The sequence below is a fragment of the Aptenodytes forsteri genome, unplaced genomic scaffold (assembly GCF_000699145.1).
Source record: "Aptenodytes forsteri isolate BGI_AS27 unplaced genomic scaffold, ASM69914v1 Scaffold242, whole genome shotgun sequence".
NCBI lineage: Eukaryota > Metazoa > Chordata > Aves > Sphenisciformes > Spheniscidae > Aptenodytes > Aptenodytes forsteri.
Genome location: NW_008795253.1, coordinates 2551665 through 2565574, shown reverse-complemented (window position 1 = coordinate 2565574; position 13910 = coordinate 2551665). Strand labels below are relative to the sequence as shown.

At 35.9% G+C, this 13910-nt stretch overlaps 1 protein-coding gene across 1 annotated transcript in view; it reads left to right on the top strand.

Moving 5' to 3' along the window:
* The first annotated feature begins 1624 nt into the window (after window positions 1-1624).
* Window positions 1625-13910, top strand: part of LOC103898773 (ligand-dependent nuclear receptor corepressor-like protein) — a 29977-nt gene continuing 17691 nt past the window's right edge. The window contains exons 1-3 of the mRNA XM_009279125.2: window positions 1625-1685; window positions 8670-8749; window positions 9003-9132. Coding sequence (XP_009277400.2) covers window positions 8702-8749; window positions 9003-9132 — 178 coding nt within the window. The 5' untranslated portion in view covers window positions 1625-1685; window positions 8670-8701. The remainder of the gene's footprint in view (window positions 1686-8669; window positions 8750-9002; window positions 9133-13910) is intronic.

Genomic DNA, 13910 nt, shown 5'->3' with positions numbered 1-13910 from the left:
GTGTTTGGGGAATTGCTATCTTAACTTCAGACTTCATCTCTCTTGCTTTTTTTTTTTTTGTCCATAACCCTTTGAAGCCAGAAGAACTGGGAATTTGTTCAATGCTAATATGATGTGAATTTATATTACATTGAATCTAAGAGTCGGTGGATAATGCTTTAAGGTAATTTTTAGTGTATGCTTGGACCCTGGATTTTTGCTTTCTGGTTTTTGTAAACTTTGTTTAAAAAGTGTGTGTATGTATATATTTGTGAGAGGACAGTGGTTTTATCGCTTAAGTTGTGTTCTTGCATAGGACTATATTTATTACAAAGAAAAGTAGAAAATTAAAATAGAAATTCATTTATAGCTCAAATCATAGATTTATAGCAAGTATAATTATAATCAATTGAATTTAATAGTATAAATGTAATCCATATATTAAAATTATAAAATAATACAAAATTGAAAGGAAAATTTTAACAAAATGTGACCTGTCAAGCTGAACAGCTCCTATGTGTAAAGATAGCTTCTCTTGTCTACATTAGGATTTTAATATATTATTTAACGTGCTTTTTAAGATATGGTACGTATTTATTCTTCCTTATACTAGTGTACATACAATCTAAACCAAAAAGTAAATGTCATTTTTAATGAGAGCAGTATGTTGTGTTGTCTTAGAGGGCATCACAGCTGATGAGCAAATTTTATGTGGTGTGATGATAAAATAGTCTTGCAAAGTACTGTAAAATAGCTACATCTTTAATATAGACAGGTCTTGAGTATGAAGAATGAGAACCTTCAAATGCTGCTTTGAATTATCCTCTTAGTTGAAAATAAGCTTATTATTTGGAAGGAGAAAAGAGGGAACACTTGGAAACTGTTTCTATTGAACAAAACTTCCGTAATATTAACAATGATGTAATTTCTCACCGTATTTCATCAATTGTCATGCATCTCCTCTTCTGTTTTTTTGTTTTGTTTGGTTTTTTTTTTAATCATTTTTTGCTCTGTGTCTCTTCTCCCTTGTTACAGTATGTGATTTTACCAAATACCTAAACAGACTAGCTGGTAAATCTGGAAAATAATTGGATTTATCTAATCCTTAATTTTAAAACGTTTTTGTACAGGTATGGAGGACTAGAGAGAACTGTTACGGTATCAGAAGCAAAATAAGCTTTCTTTTTTATATGTGTAGAAATATTAGCCTAATCAGATTATGTAATTTCAGGTAATCATAAATGAGAAATTTTCTCCTTTTTTCTTTTTGGGTTTTTTCCTTCCCCTCCATACATGATTCTAATTCTTGGTGTAAGAGAGAGACTACTTCACTTGTGCAGAGCTATGAGGCTAATCCTCCCACCTTTAAGATTCTGTGGTAGTTATTTTAAGTCTAATGAGGTTGTTGGGGCATGGCTTAATAGGCTGATTGTGTGCAGATGGCAGTTGCCTTGTCTTATTTTTATCTTCTAATTCTGTTGAATAGTACTATAGTGGAAGGAGTAAATATTTGTGTGATAAATGTAACAATTTTTGGAATTGCTCTCAGAATTTGAGAATACTTGTTGCCAGTGTTCTTGAATTTGCTTTCTTTTAAGAAACTTTTGATTTACTGTTTTAAATGTTTCTTTTGTCTCCAGGTTTTGAAAGTATTTTAGAAGGGCTTTATGGACCAAGGCTACGAAGAGACCTCAGTTTATTTGAAGGTAAATGAGCCAGCTTTTAGTGCAATGACCTTAATTTATTAGTTTTTATTTTATTTAAAGGTAGTTTAAAGTACATCTTGAATTCTAAAAAGGAAATCTTCAATTGTTTTTCTTTCTAATGTTTATTTCATCATGTTCTTGTCAATACTGTGCATAGGCAAAACACTAGGTAAAATGGTACCTTTGTTTTGTTCCTATGCAGGGAAATTTTGGATTAACTAAGCTTTCCTGAGAAGCTCTCATGAGAGAGATTTACTTTTCTGGAATACTGCATCTCCTACTTTGTGTTTTGGACAGCTTTTAGAAAGGGAAGACAAGCTGCTCAGCTTCCTATCGACGTTAATTGGGAAAAGGAAGGTAATGAATGCTAGTTTGGTTTTCTTGTAGTGGTCAAGAAAGCTTAAGCTTTTTATAGGGTTTTTTTATATCTTTTTATATATATAAATTAAGCTTTTTATTTTTATATTTGTTTGTATATATATCTATATTAAGTGTGTGTGTATATTAAAAAAAAAAAATTTCCATTACCCATATAAGACCTAGCCTTATTCCAAATGGGTTTGGTTTTGCTGGAATAGCTGTCAATAGCACCCGAGTCTTTAGTTAGTTAAGTATGAAATGATTTATCTGTCTTTAGCAAAAGCAGAGGATGAAAATCCAGCACAAAACTGCTTTGAAGTGTTGAAAGAAGTGCTCTGTCAAGTTCATTTTCATGGCTTTAAAAAAAATGTTCCTTCTGTTATCAAACCTTCAAAATGTTCCATTTCATTTCTTTACAATTGATTATCTGATAGTGTAATTTGTAAAGCGTGTAACTTATATACTGCTAGTACATGAGGCAGAGTGGCATATATTGTTTGTTTGCTTAGAATAGGTTTGGATTGATTGCTTTAACTTGGTTATGGTTTTGTCCTCTTATACTGTGCAAGCTCCTTGGACTGTGTCATATGCATAACACAATATTTTCAAGGGAAAGGGGGAGAACTTGAAATACTACTTTACTGATGTCTTAAGAATATTTTTTTACCACTTAATAAAGCTAAGCATGCCACTAGTCAGACTTAAAAAAAATTTAAGAAATGTGTAAATTTGTGTTAAAACTTATTTTCATGAGTAGTACTCCCATCTGCTGTGATAAACAAGCACATTACTGCTTTAAAAAGGGAACAGGGCTTTGTTATAATAGTGTATGGTATCTTTTTTTTTTTCTGGTTGTAATTCCAATGGGTTGCTATGTATTGGGCTTTACACTGATTAGTGGTTTAAAGCTTTATTATTCTTTTGCATCGAAGGGTTTACATTTTGAAAGAAAATTCAGGACATTTTTTTTTTTTGCTTTTGTGTAAGAAGGCAGAAAGTACCGAGCTAATGGCCAGAATATAAGCGTTACAGTTAAAGGAGCCTGATAGTGCACAATAAGGTGCTATATTGCTCCTTTAGAGTTCCTGTGTATATATATTTGAGCTGTCTTATGGGAAAAGTTTTAGCTTATTTGCCTCATGCTGTTGAAGATCTTGTAACCGTATGTATATATTTGAGCTGTCTTATGGGAAAAGTTTTAGCTTATTTGCCTCATGCTGTTGAAGATTTCTTGTAACCTATTTAAGATCTGCTCTTTCCATTGCTTGCAGAAGACCTTTGATATTTGATGCACCAGTGACTTTGTCCTGCAAATTAAATTCATGTTTATCTAAAATGTAAAGTTTTAAAACTTTTTTTTTTCCAATTCCCAAGAATGTCTGTCAGTAATGTGCCTGAATTTTTCAACAGTTGAAGCCTGTTTCCATGTTTAACACATTTGTAAAGTTGATTTTACTTCTGGAGCAACTGCAGAAGAGATGAAGGAGTGTTAGGTTGGGATGCCTACCTTACCCTTACTATTTTTGGTTCATTTTTATAGATATAGTATCTGTAACTTCAATAATCCCATTTGAAATTGCCACATTTTCTACAAACCCAGTAGAGGCAGACCTTATAGTATAGGATGCAAGGCTATTTCTCATTTGAAGTCTGAATTGCATTTTAAAGATTGATACAGAACTTGAGTGAAATTTGTTATAAATCTTTCCACTGTCATAATTTAAGTGCCAGATAATGAAACTAAGATACAAAGTAAATAATTTGCCTTAGTTAACAAAATATATGGTTGGTAGAATCAGAACCCAAGTTTTTAGACTCTTAGTGACATGCCTAAATCACTGCATCTTGTAAGGTGACCATTTTTCTCATCATAACCACTGAACCAGTACTGTTAACATGCAGCATTATGCCTCAGTAGCAAGAGTGTATGTTTCCTTGAACAAACATCAAGAGATTATATGGCTTTCTTATCCAGAAATGTGTGAGAATCAGCTGAAATACATGTCACTTAGAGAAAAAAATGCTATTGTATCTTACATGGTTGGTTTTATCTGTTGTTTATAACATAGAAAAAAAATTAATAATGTGCATAAAATGTAACATGACTATGTTAATTGATACATTCCCTCCTTAGTTCTGTCTTGAAATAGAATTTGATCTATAGAGAAAATTATTGTATTCTCTCAAAGTTGCTTGAGAGAATAACAAATTGTAATGACAAATTTAAATGGTAAAAGGTACACTTCAGTTTACTAGGTTCTCTTACTTTTCAAAGAAAATAACTTGTAAACCTCAGAAACTATCTTGCTGAGAAGCCAAACTACTTAAACTGAAATAGCCACCCATAACAATAGATAGCTACCTGAAGATGGAAGATTTTCTTCATTATCTTGAAATTCTTATATGGTGTATATGTAGGACTTACCTTGGGCTTGCTTAAATGGTTCTCGTCACTTCCATTATTCAGCACCAGGTTTTTTTCCTGACTGTTTTGGTAGTGCAGCTTCTGGTTGCAAAGGTGTCAAGTTCTGTATCTTGGCATCTGACCTTGGTCATGCTCTGAACCAGCTCCAGGCTTCTTGTGTCATTGAATCCTTAGGGCTTTCTAATCCTTTGCTTATACCCATTTTTAGCTAAGTAGATTCACATGTAAATTGTTATTCTTTACATTCTACTTATGGATATTTAGCGAAACTGTTAGAAAGCTTTTCTTCTAATCATCTGGCATGTGTGTATTTTCTTTTTTGGGATTATGTGCTGGGGTTCTATTCTTTTATGGACAGAGGAAAAACAGTGGGAGAAAAACAGCTCTCGTATTCTTTCTCTGCCAGGAAAAAAAACTATACAGGACGAAAGGTTTATTTGAGGATGTGTTTTATTTTTCCTTAGGTTGTTCTGGAATATTTGTTGATATATAAAGTAATGGAGTGAAAAATTGTATTAGAAACATGAATCTCTAATATCATTGAAGTTTTTATGAAATTAAAAAGATGAACATGATAAACACCTCAGATAGTCTAATGTACTTATAAGGAAGCAGTAGTGACATATAAAAAGGAAGGGGATGACTTGTCCAGAATTGTGACAAATAGCTGGAAAATTTATTGGGACGTTATTACAATAGTGCAGAAAATACTGGAAAGTAAGGGTTGAATTTTTTTAAGCTATCTCATATTTAGATTTACTAGGCAATTATTTCACATTTTAAGAGGTAAACATGGCATCTGTTCAGTACTACAGATGTCTGAATTGATTTGTTTAATTCGGCATGACTCCTTGGGAAAACTGGTTTGGGGAAACAGATATGAATGGCTTAAGGAATGAAGAAAGGTGGTAGTTTTTGTCAAAGTTCACCATTTTATTCTTAAAAAATGGAAATAAGTTTAACAGCTTTATACTAAATGACTTTGGTTTCAAGTAATAATCTGTACCATGCTTAGTATTAAAATGCTCTTTGCGCAGTCTTAACTTTTTCTCAGGGGCTGGCTAGTGTTGTAGATTGTCAGCAAATCTTTCATCAGCTGACCCCAAGCAAGATAAAATGGGGAGGGGAGATGATCATAATTCTAATGCAACTAAGAGAAAGTTTGTTCTGCTTAAAGTGCCATCTGTGCCTCTGATCTTTCTGAGACTATGGTTGTCTATCTCAGTATGTTCCCTGTGGTGGTGACCTGGGACTGTTGAATGCTTGGCATTTGGTATATCTGGTATACATCTGCTATCTGATGGCACTTCTGCTTAGCTCACTGGCACACTTAATATGTTATGTTGTACATGGTTTATACTTCTTTAGTAAATCTTACTAGATTTATACTTCTTTGAATAAATCTAGTGTTCTGCAGAGCTGATGCTTCTCAAGGTTTGCTTTTTTGGTGACACACAAGGATTGCTCTCTAGTTAGACTTTTAACAGTGGAACTTCAGGATTCCAAGGCAGAAGAATTTCTCTGACAATATAAAACCTGTCTTGGAGTTATGTGCAGAATCTCAATGTTCATAAGTAGATTTATTGTGGTTGCAAGGAAAACTATGAAAACATGAACTTGTTCTGAAACAATAGTGTGGGTTTTTTTCATCTGTGGACACCTTAAAGGAATAGCTCTAACAGGCTGGGACAGCTAGATTAATTCAGCAAAAATAACTCATTATCTTTTGTTACTGTCCAGTCAAGAAAAAATCCCATGTCTGTTTTTGATCATCAGCTGTCCAACTTGTCAAAACTGCTGGCTTGCATCCCTGGAAGCATATAACACGTTGTTAATACAGAATTCTGTTCTAAATTAGCATATTAGAGCTGAGTAAACTAGGTTTAAATAATAATACAGAGTTACTTGGGTTATGTTCGCACTCAAGAACCTCATTTTTTCAGATTCATTTTACTTCTGATGGTGCCTCTGTAACAATATATTTAAGAAAGAGTAAAAGCTCAGCACTTTGAAGAGGGGGAGTGGGGAAACAACCTTGCAGGCAGCAAGGTCAGAGGAGGAAGAGGGGAGAGGAGGAGGTGCTCTAGGCACTAGAGCAGAGATTCCCCTGCAACCCCTGGAGAGGACCATGGTGAAGCAGGTAGAACCTGCAGCCCATGGAGGACCACATCGGAACAGATATCCACACTGCAGCCCATGGAGGACCCCCCACTGGAGCAGGTGGAGATGCCCTGAAGGAAGCTACAGCCCATGGAGAGCCCATGCTGGAGCAGGCTCCTGGCAGGAATTGCAGCCCGTAGAGAGGAGCTCATGCAGGAGCAGGTTTTCTGGCAGGAACTGCAGGCCTGTGGAGCAGTCTCTTCCTGAAGGACTGTGCCCTGTGGAAAAGACATATGCTAGAGCAGTTTGTGAAGAGCTACAGCTGTGGGAAGGACCCACACTGGAGCAGTTCATGAAGGCCTGTAGCCCGTGGGAAGGACCCCACGCTGGAGCAGGGGAAAAATGTGAGGAGGAAGGAGCGGCAGAGAGGAACTGTTATGAACTGAGGACAGCCCCTCTTCCCCATCCTCCTTGTGCTCTTTGGGGTGGGGGAGGAGGTAGAAGAGTCAGGATTGAAGGAGTGAAGTTGAAACCTGGGAAGAAGGGGTGGTAAGGTGGTTTTAGTTTTGCATTTCTCATTATGCAAATCTGTTTTTATCAGCAATAAACGAAATTAGTTTTCCCCAAGTTGAGTCTGGCTAGCCTGTGACAGTAATTGGTAAGTGATATCCCTGTCTTTATCTTGACCCACAAGTTTTTCCATCTTACTTTCTCCCCCTGCCCTGTCAAGGAGGAGGAGTGAGAGAGCGACTGGGTGGGGGTTGACAGCCAGGCAAGGTCGACCTACCACAGTGAAAGCAGATAATCTCAAGAACCTCCCTAACAGAACTGTGATTATAATTCAGTGGTATGGAGAAAAGGAGGAAACATATTTGGTAATTAATAAGGGGGGGAGGGGAGTTGTTTAGGTTGTAAGCGCATGAGCTGGAAATGAACAGGATGGAGAGGACCTTGGGTGTTGTAGTTAATCAGGTTTGTATTCACCTGCCAAAATGCTGCAGCTGTGATAGACTCATGCACAACTAGGATACTGTAGGAAAAGTAGTGTCTACAGTTTAAGGAAGTTTGGTGTAAATGTAAAAGAAAGGCATCATCTTGTGATCTTGGTCACCCGTGTTCAGGAAAAAGGTGTTCAAGTTGAGAATGGTGCAGAAAAGATGGGGTTGAATCTCATGAGAGAAAACCGGGTGGATTAGATTAGCCTAAGCAAAATGAAGTGTAAAGAGGGGATAATGATGTTCTCTGTAAATACATCAAGGTGCTAAGTATCTAAACAGTTATTGTTTGTGAGTATAAGAACAATGTTGTCACAAAAGCAAACTGGAATAACTTGCCGTGAGTAAATTTAAACAAGAAATTAGGAGGTTAATTTTGACTATTAGCCCAGTTGGCTTGGGAAAAGCTTTAAAGCAATTGGTGGTTCGGGAAGAGAAGAGTATGTGGTGGAAAACGCAACTTCTGAAATGGAGCTTAATAACTTGTTTAAAGAAAATAGATGGCGTGTCTCCATTCGGTAGAAGGCTGGACTTGAGATAGGTGATCTGTTTAAGTCCTATATTCCCTCAAGACCAAAGTACGTCTTCTGATAAAACATACAAAGTTACTTTAAAGTTTTCTAAATAAATCAAATGCTACAAGTGAGTATAGGGTTTTGATTTACCTGTAGTGATGGTATCAAATCAATTAAAATATTGTAAGTACAACACATGTAGCTCAAATGGCGAGAAGTCCATATCCTAATTCCTAGCCTAGTTTACTACAATTTTGCACACCTTTTGTTGAAAGGAATGATGACTGGAATTCAGAACGTTATTTACAGTATTCAGATGTCTCTAGTAACTGTCATAGGTAATCAATTGAAATGTATGAGTTTACCTTTCCTTTTAAGACAGGTGCCCTCTGCTATTTGAAAGTTGAGCCATGTGAGCCAGACAAGACTTTGGAAATATCTGAAGAATTGAATACTACTGACTACATTGTACCAATAAATTCATGTTAGATTATGATAGAATTTATTTAAGAGAATTGTAGGATGTGTATTTTGTTCTCAAAATCCACTTTTATTTGTTTAAAACATCTAGCTTTTTTCTTCTTTTAAGACTGTGAGCCAGAAGAGCTAACTGACTGGTCTATGGATGAGAAATGTTCCTTTTGTAATTTACACAAAGAAACAGTCAGTGTAAGTATGAACATGATATCAAGCATGACTCCCCAACACCCATTTTTTTTGTATGAAAGTAAGAATCAGAGAATTGATACTGCATTTTGACTCAAGATAGTTTGGCTATGAGAGAGAGTGAGGTGGTTTGGCTTTATAGTAAAATATCTTTTTAGTGGTTCTTTTTCACTCAATAGCTCAATAATTTAATTGTATTTTGTACTACCAGTAGACTAACTTCTGAAAGATGTTATAATCTTCATATGTTTTCTAGGATCGTGCATCAGTTACCGGTTCTTCACAGTCAACACCTACAGAGGAACTGTCATCTCAGGGCCAGTCCAACACTGATAAGATTGAATGCCAAGCAGAAAACTATCTAAATGCACTCTTTCGAAAGAAAGGTAATAAAACCATGTCTTTTATATTGAGAGATATGACACAAATCTAGAAGAATCGAATGATTTAGGGTTGATTTTGATTCTTAAGTAGTTTTTATTTATCTACTGAATGCTGTTTCTCTTCTCTATTCCTTCGATTTTCCTCAGTCTTTTTCTTTGCTTACTTGAATCACAAATGAAGCACTACTCTTCCTACTTGCCATTGCCGTTAGTCCTATCACATTGTGTGTTGTTCTCTTTAATCCCTGTTCATTATATTTTATAGTTGGTTGGGGTTTTTTACCATGAGCTGCTACTTTGTTTTCATGCCAACTTCAGGTGCCATTCTCTGGAATTTTAGGCATTTAAATATTTTCTGTTCCTAAACTTTCACTTCTAGTTTTCAGCAGGAAGACCATTTCAGGTGAGAGAATGTGTCTTACAGATTGCAAAATGGGATTTGGGATCTTCTTGCACAAAAGCTGCTACTTCAAATACATCCAAGTCAGAGGTTGAAACTTCTTGTCAAAATATAGTATTTAGTAACTCATTAATTCTTTGGCTACCCTTGTTCTTTGGCACTCAGCAAGTTATAGCAGTGCATGAGTGACTGACAAGTCAGCTTGGTTCGTACAAGTTACTTACCTAGTCACTGTCAACAGCAGCAAAAATACTCATTTTCTTCCTTAAATTTCTGTGTAAAGAATGTGAATGCAGCCCTACTCAGTAACTACAACTTTCACAGGTTTTTCTTGGATTTATTAGGTGTACTTGGATGTCAAAATAGCTGAGTGTGACTAGGGTGACGGCCCTCTCATGCTCTAACAAAGAATTAGAGAGAGTCAGACACGTTGTCTTCCTTCATATAGGTGGGAGAAAAAAACAAAGTTAATATTATCCCCTTGACATTGCTGTAGCAGGAAGAGATTACTCTGCCCTTGAATCTGCGGTGAGTGGAATCTTTTTCTGTACGGGGTATCTGTCTGTTCAGCCTATGTTCTGCTTAAGGCTTTAAAGAACTTTAAATGGAGTGCAACAGCATTTTGAGTCCATCTTCATTCCTTGGCTTTCTTTAAAACCAACTATTTTCCATTCGAAATAAAATGCCTAGTGAAGTTGCCACCTCATTACTTCTGAAATTCTTACTATATTTTCATCACAGGCCCAGTTGCATGGCATCTCCCTAGGCAGGTATTTTAATTCCTTCAAATTTCTACTTCCTCAGATCTTTTCTTGGTCTTGACATACAGTGTTTTTCAACATTCGCCTGCTTTCTGCTTCTGCTGGAGATGCTGTCTTTTGATACTCCTTGAGAGGAACTTTTATCATGCGAGAAGTGAAACTTGGCATAACCTCACCTTACTGGAGTGAGTGACTTCTGTGAAGTTTTTCACAAAGAGCATTTGGCTTTTAGCATCTTCCTTAGGTTTTTTGATCTGCCAGATCAGTAATGCTAGGTTAAAAAGGTTTTGTCTATTGAAAAACAAAACCAAAGTCTCTTCCGATTGTGATTCTCTGAAGGACTTGTGTATTCTTGGGTAAGAGGTACTTTGCTGAAGAGTTTTCGAAGAATATTGCTTCAGTTCAGGTTCCAGCAAGGTCTCTTAAATTGTTCAAGTTATGCGAAGTGAAAAGGGAAAAAAAAGGAAAAAAAATTCTGTGTTAGCAAAAGGGCATGTGAAACCAATTTATGAGGTATTTAAGTAATTGTCTTGGCTTTGTAGGAGGAAGATGAAGAGTTTTACTAGGAAAATCCCAAGTCTGCTTTCTGAATTTTTGCAGGTTTTTGAGATCAGTTATCAACTTAGAAAAAAGTAATAAAAAAAATTCAAGTAATTGTTTAGCTAAGGAACAGTTCTTATACCTGGTACTAAAACAGATGCCCTTTCATTGTCAAAAAAAAAAAGTAGAATTCTTGGTTGGCTGTCTTTAAAATGGAAGTAACACTTGTTTCATTTGTTTTGATTGCAGGCTCCTCAAGATCATATACTGTCTCTTACTATCATAACTAGCACAGTTTCATTTAGGGCCTCTGTGAACAACTTCCAAGACTAGTGAGCAAATTTGAGAGTTGTGTTTATTGGTCTCATTATCCTTTTATTTTAGAACAAGTTAGTATATGGCTGGGTTTCTTAATTTGCAGACTGGTTTTTGGTGTTTTGGTTTTGGGTCTGGGTTTTTTTGACATCAGAAAACTAGTTCAGAAGATCTCGAAATGTGCAGCCATATTATATCATTGTCTACAGCACACAACCTTCAGGCATTCATAGATGAGGATTTGCCTGTAGAATCTCAGACAATGATGATGACTCTTTCCTTTTAAGAGGATGATAGAATTACTGCCAAGATGGGTAAACATTTGAGAGGCTATAAGTAACAAAGTCTCCCTATTAGGAACCTATCTTCATGATGTGTTTGTGAAAGATCAGTTTGGTAGGTAGTTGTCTGTAGGAAAGTCCTGTCCTCGGCAGACACCTCAGTAAAGCCGAAGTAATTTTTGTCATCAAACTTTGTTTCCATTAAACTATATATCTGAAACCCAGATGCTTTCTTCCTAAGTATGTGATCTCTCCATTTGGTGGTGTAAGCAGAGTAGACTATGATACTTTTCCACTTACATAACACTAAAATATATCCATTTTCTTTTGTCAAAGAAGCAGTTACAAGGAAAAACCATGATGCACTTTAAAAAAAATACATATTAGTCTTTTCTTTTTCACTATGAATATTATAGAATGTGGCATATGTGATCATCATTACATGGCAGAACCATAGTTGTTTAAGAGCTTGATCAGACATTTTGACTGTGGATTATTAACTTTCTGGGTTTCTAGTGATCCACACTGCATGGAAAAAAAAGCTTCCAAGAACATACAATATTAATGTGACCTCTTTAAACAAAAACAAAAAAAAAAAGAAAAGGTCATTTAAATACATTCACAGTTGTGAATCTGGTTCTATCTTCAGGACATGATCCACCTGGAGAAGATAAAAACCTGAAAAGCTTTTGTAGAAATTAAGGAATTGAGGCACAAAATCAGACGGAGAAAATGGTCAGGATGACCTGAGTCTTTCCAGATTCTCTGGGCAGTTCTGTCAAGTATCTTCAGTGCTGTGTTTTCCATACCAAAATAATTTCCCTGTAAGCTTTTTGAAGTTCTTCCTTGTTTCTAGGCCACCTGGAGAAGATAAAAACCTGAAAAGCTTTTGTAGAAATTAAGGAATTGAGGCACAAAATCAGACGGAGAAAATGGTCAGGATGACCTGAGTCTTTCCAGATTCTCTGGGCAGTTCTGTCAAGTATCTTCAGTGCTGTGTTTTCCATACCAAAATAATTTCCCTGTAAGCTTTTTGAAGTTCTTCCTTGTTTCTAGGTATCTAAAATATTTCCTTTCAAAACTATGGCTTTCTTACACCATACCATGTACCTCCATTTAACTCTGAGTCCTCCTGTTCTTTGTTTAGTTATATCTCAGAGATACGTAGATGTCACGAGCTGGTTATGCTTGTTGAACAGTGTATATTATTTGGCAAACCTATGAAAATGTAATCTTGCACACATAATCTCTGACTACAAAAAAAGTGTTACTTTCTGAGGTGTAGTTTTGAGATGTACACACTGCTTGATCCAATACCTGCAGTTCCTTTTTATTAATAATTTTAAGAAATCTAATTTGTCCTTTCAAAATCTGAGAGGTTTTCTGTAAGAACTGAGAACTCTGTCACAGCTTGTGCAGTAAATTTTTGTGACACCCTTGCTATCCCTCTTCCTCAAGTTCATCAGGAAAGAATGTTTAGCAGCATTTCAGCTGCTTTCTCAAGGAAGTAAAACATACTTTTTGTGTTGCCTGCCTGCCAGTGTTACTGTCTTCACTGTCTTCTGAATTTCTTGGTAATTTTCAACTACGTTTAAGAAAATCCTTAGATATGACTGTATGTAGAGTAATGAAAATTACCATCTGAGGAAGGAAAAATGTTGAATGTTTACAAAAACAGAAAACTAGAGTGAACTTGGCCCTTATTCCTTCTGTTTGTTGATCGGCCAAGTTAAGTAACTAAACTAATCATGATACATGGCTCAGAATAAATTGCCCTATTCTGTTTTTAACCTGCTGGTGATCTGACATGAGCTGGACAAGTTTATGGGTAGAGTTAAGAATATTGCTGGGACAGTTTGGCTGTTGAGGTAGGGTCGTTCTAGAAAACATGGCCTTTTGTTAAAAGGGGAGATCTGGAGTGAATACAGGAAACACGCTGATAAGCAACCAGGTGTTCTTAGTTCTGCTACTCACACAACAGGATTGTAAGGTGCAAGGGGGGTTGTGTGAATCCCCTGCTGATTTCCACTGCCTTTTGGTATTGTATCAGAAGAGAAATTAAGTCACTAGTTTGACTTTTTAATGAAAAAAATACCGGTTTTCAAGAAACAGAATACTATTGTGGAGCACTATTCTGGGAGCTTTTAACTCCTTGTCTATTGTCCTGCCAAATATACATGTAAGTCTGAACTATTAGTTATCAGTCGTTACTTTGTGCATTGCAGTCTAATGATCACACATAGTGTCAATGTACAGAATAGTTAAGAATATGGATTTGAATAGTTACAAGGTGGTGCAGTACATAAACTGAGGAAGTCTTAATCCTAAATGTGAGCTTTGAATTAAAATAAATCATTGCAATTAGTCATAATTACACATCATCGTTATTACTGCCTTCTCTTGCATTCTGACTGTAATCTTGACAATCACAAGTAGAAAATACCAGATTCTATCATACAAACGTGTCATTTAGCCTTCTGTTAT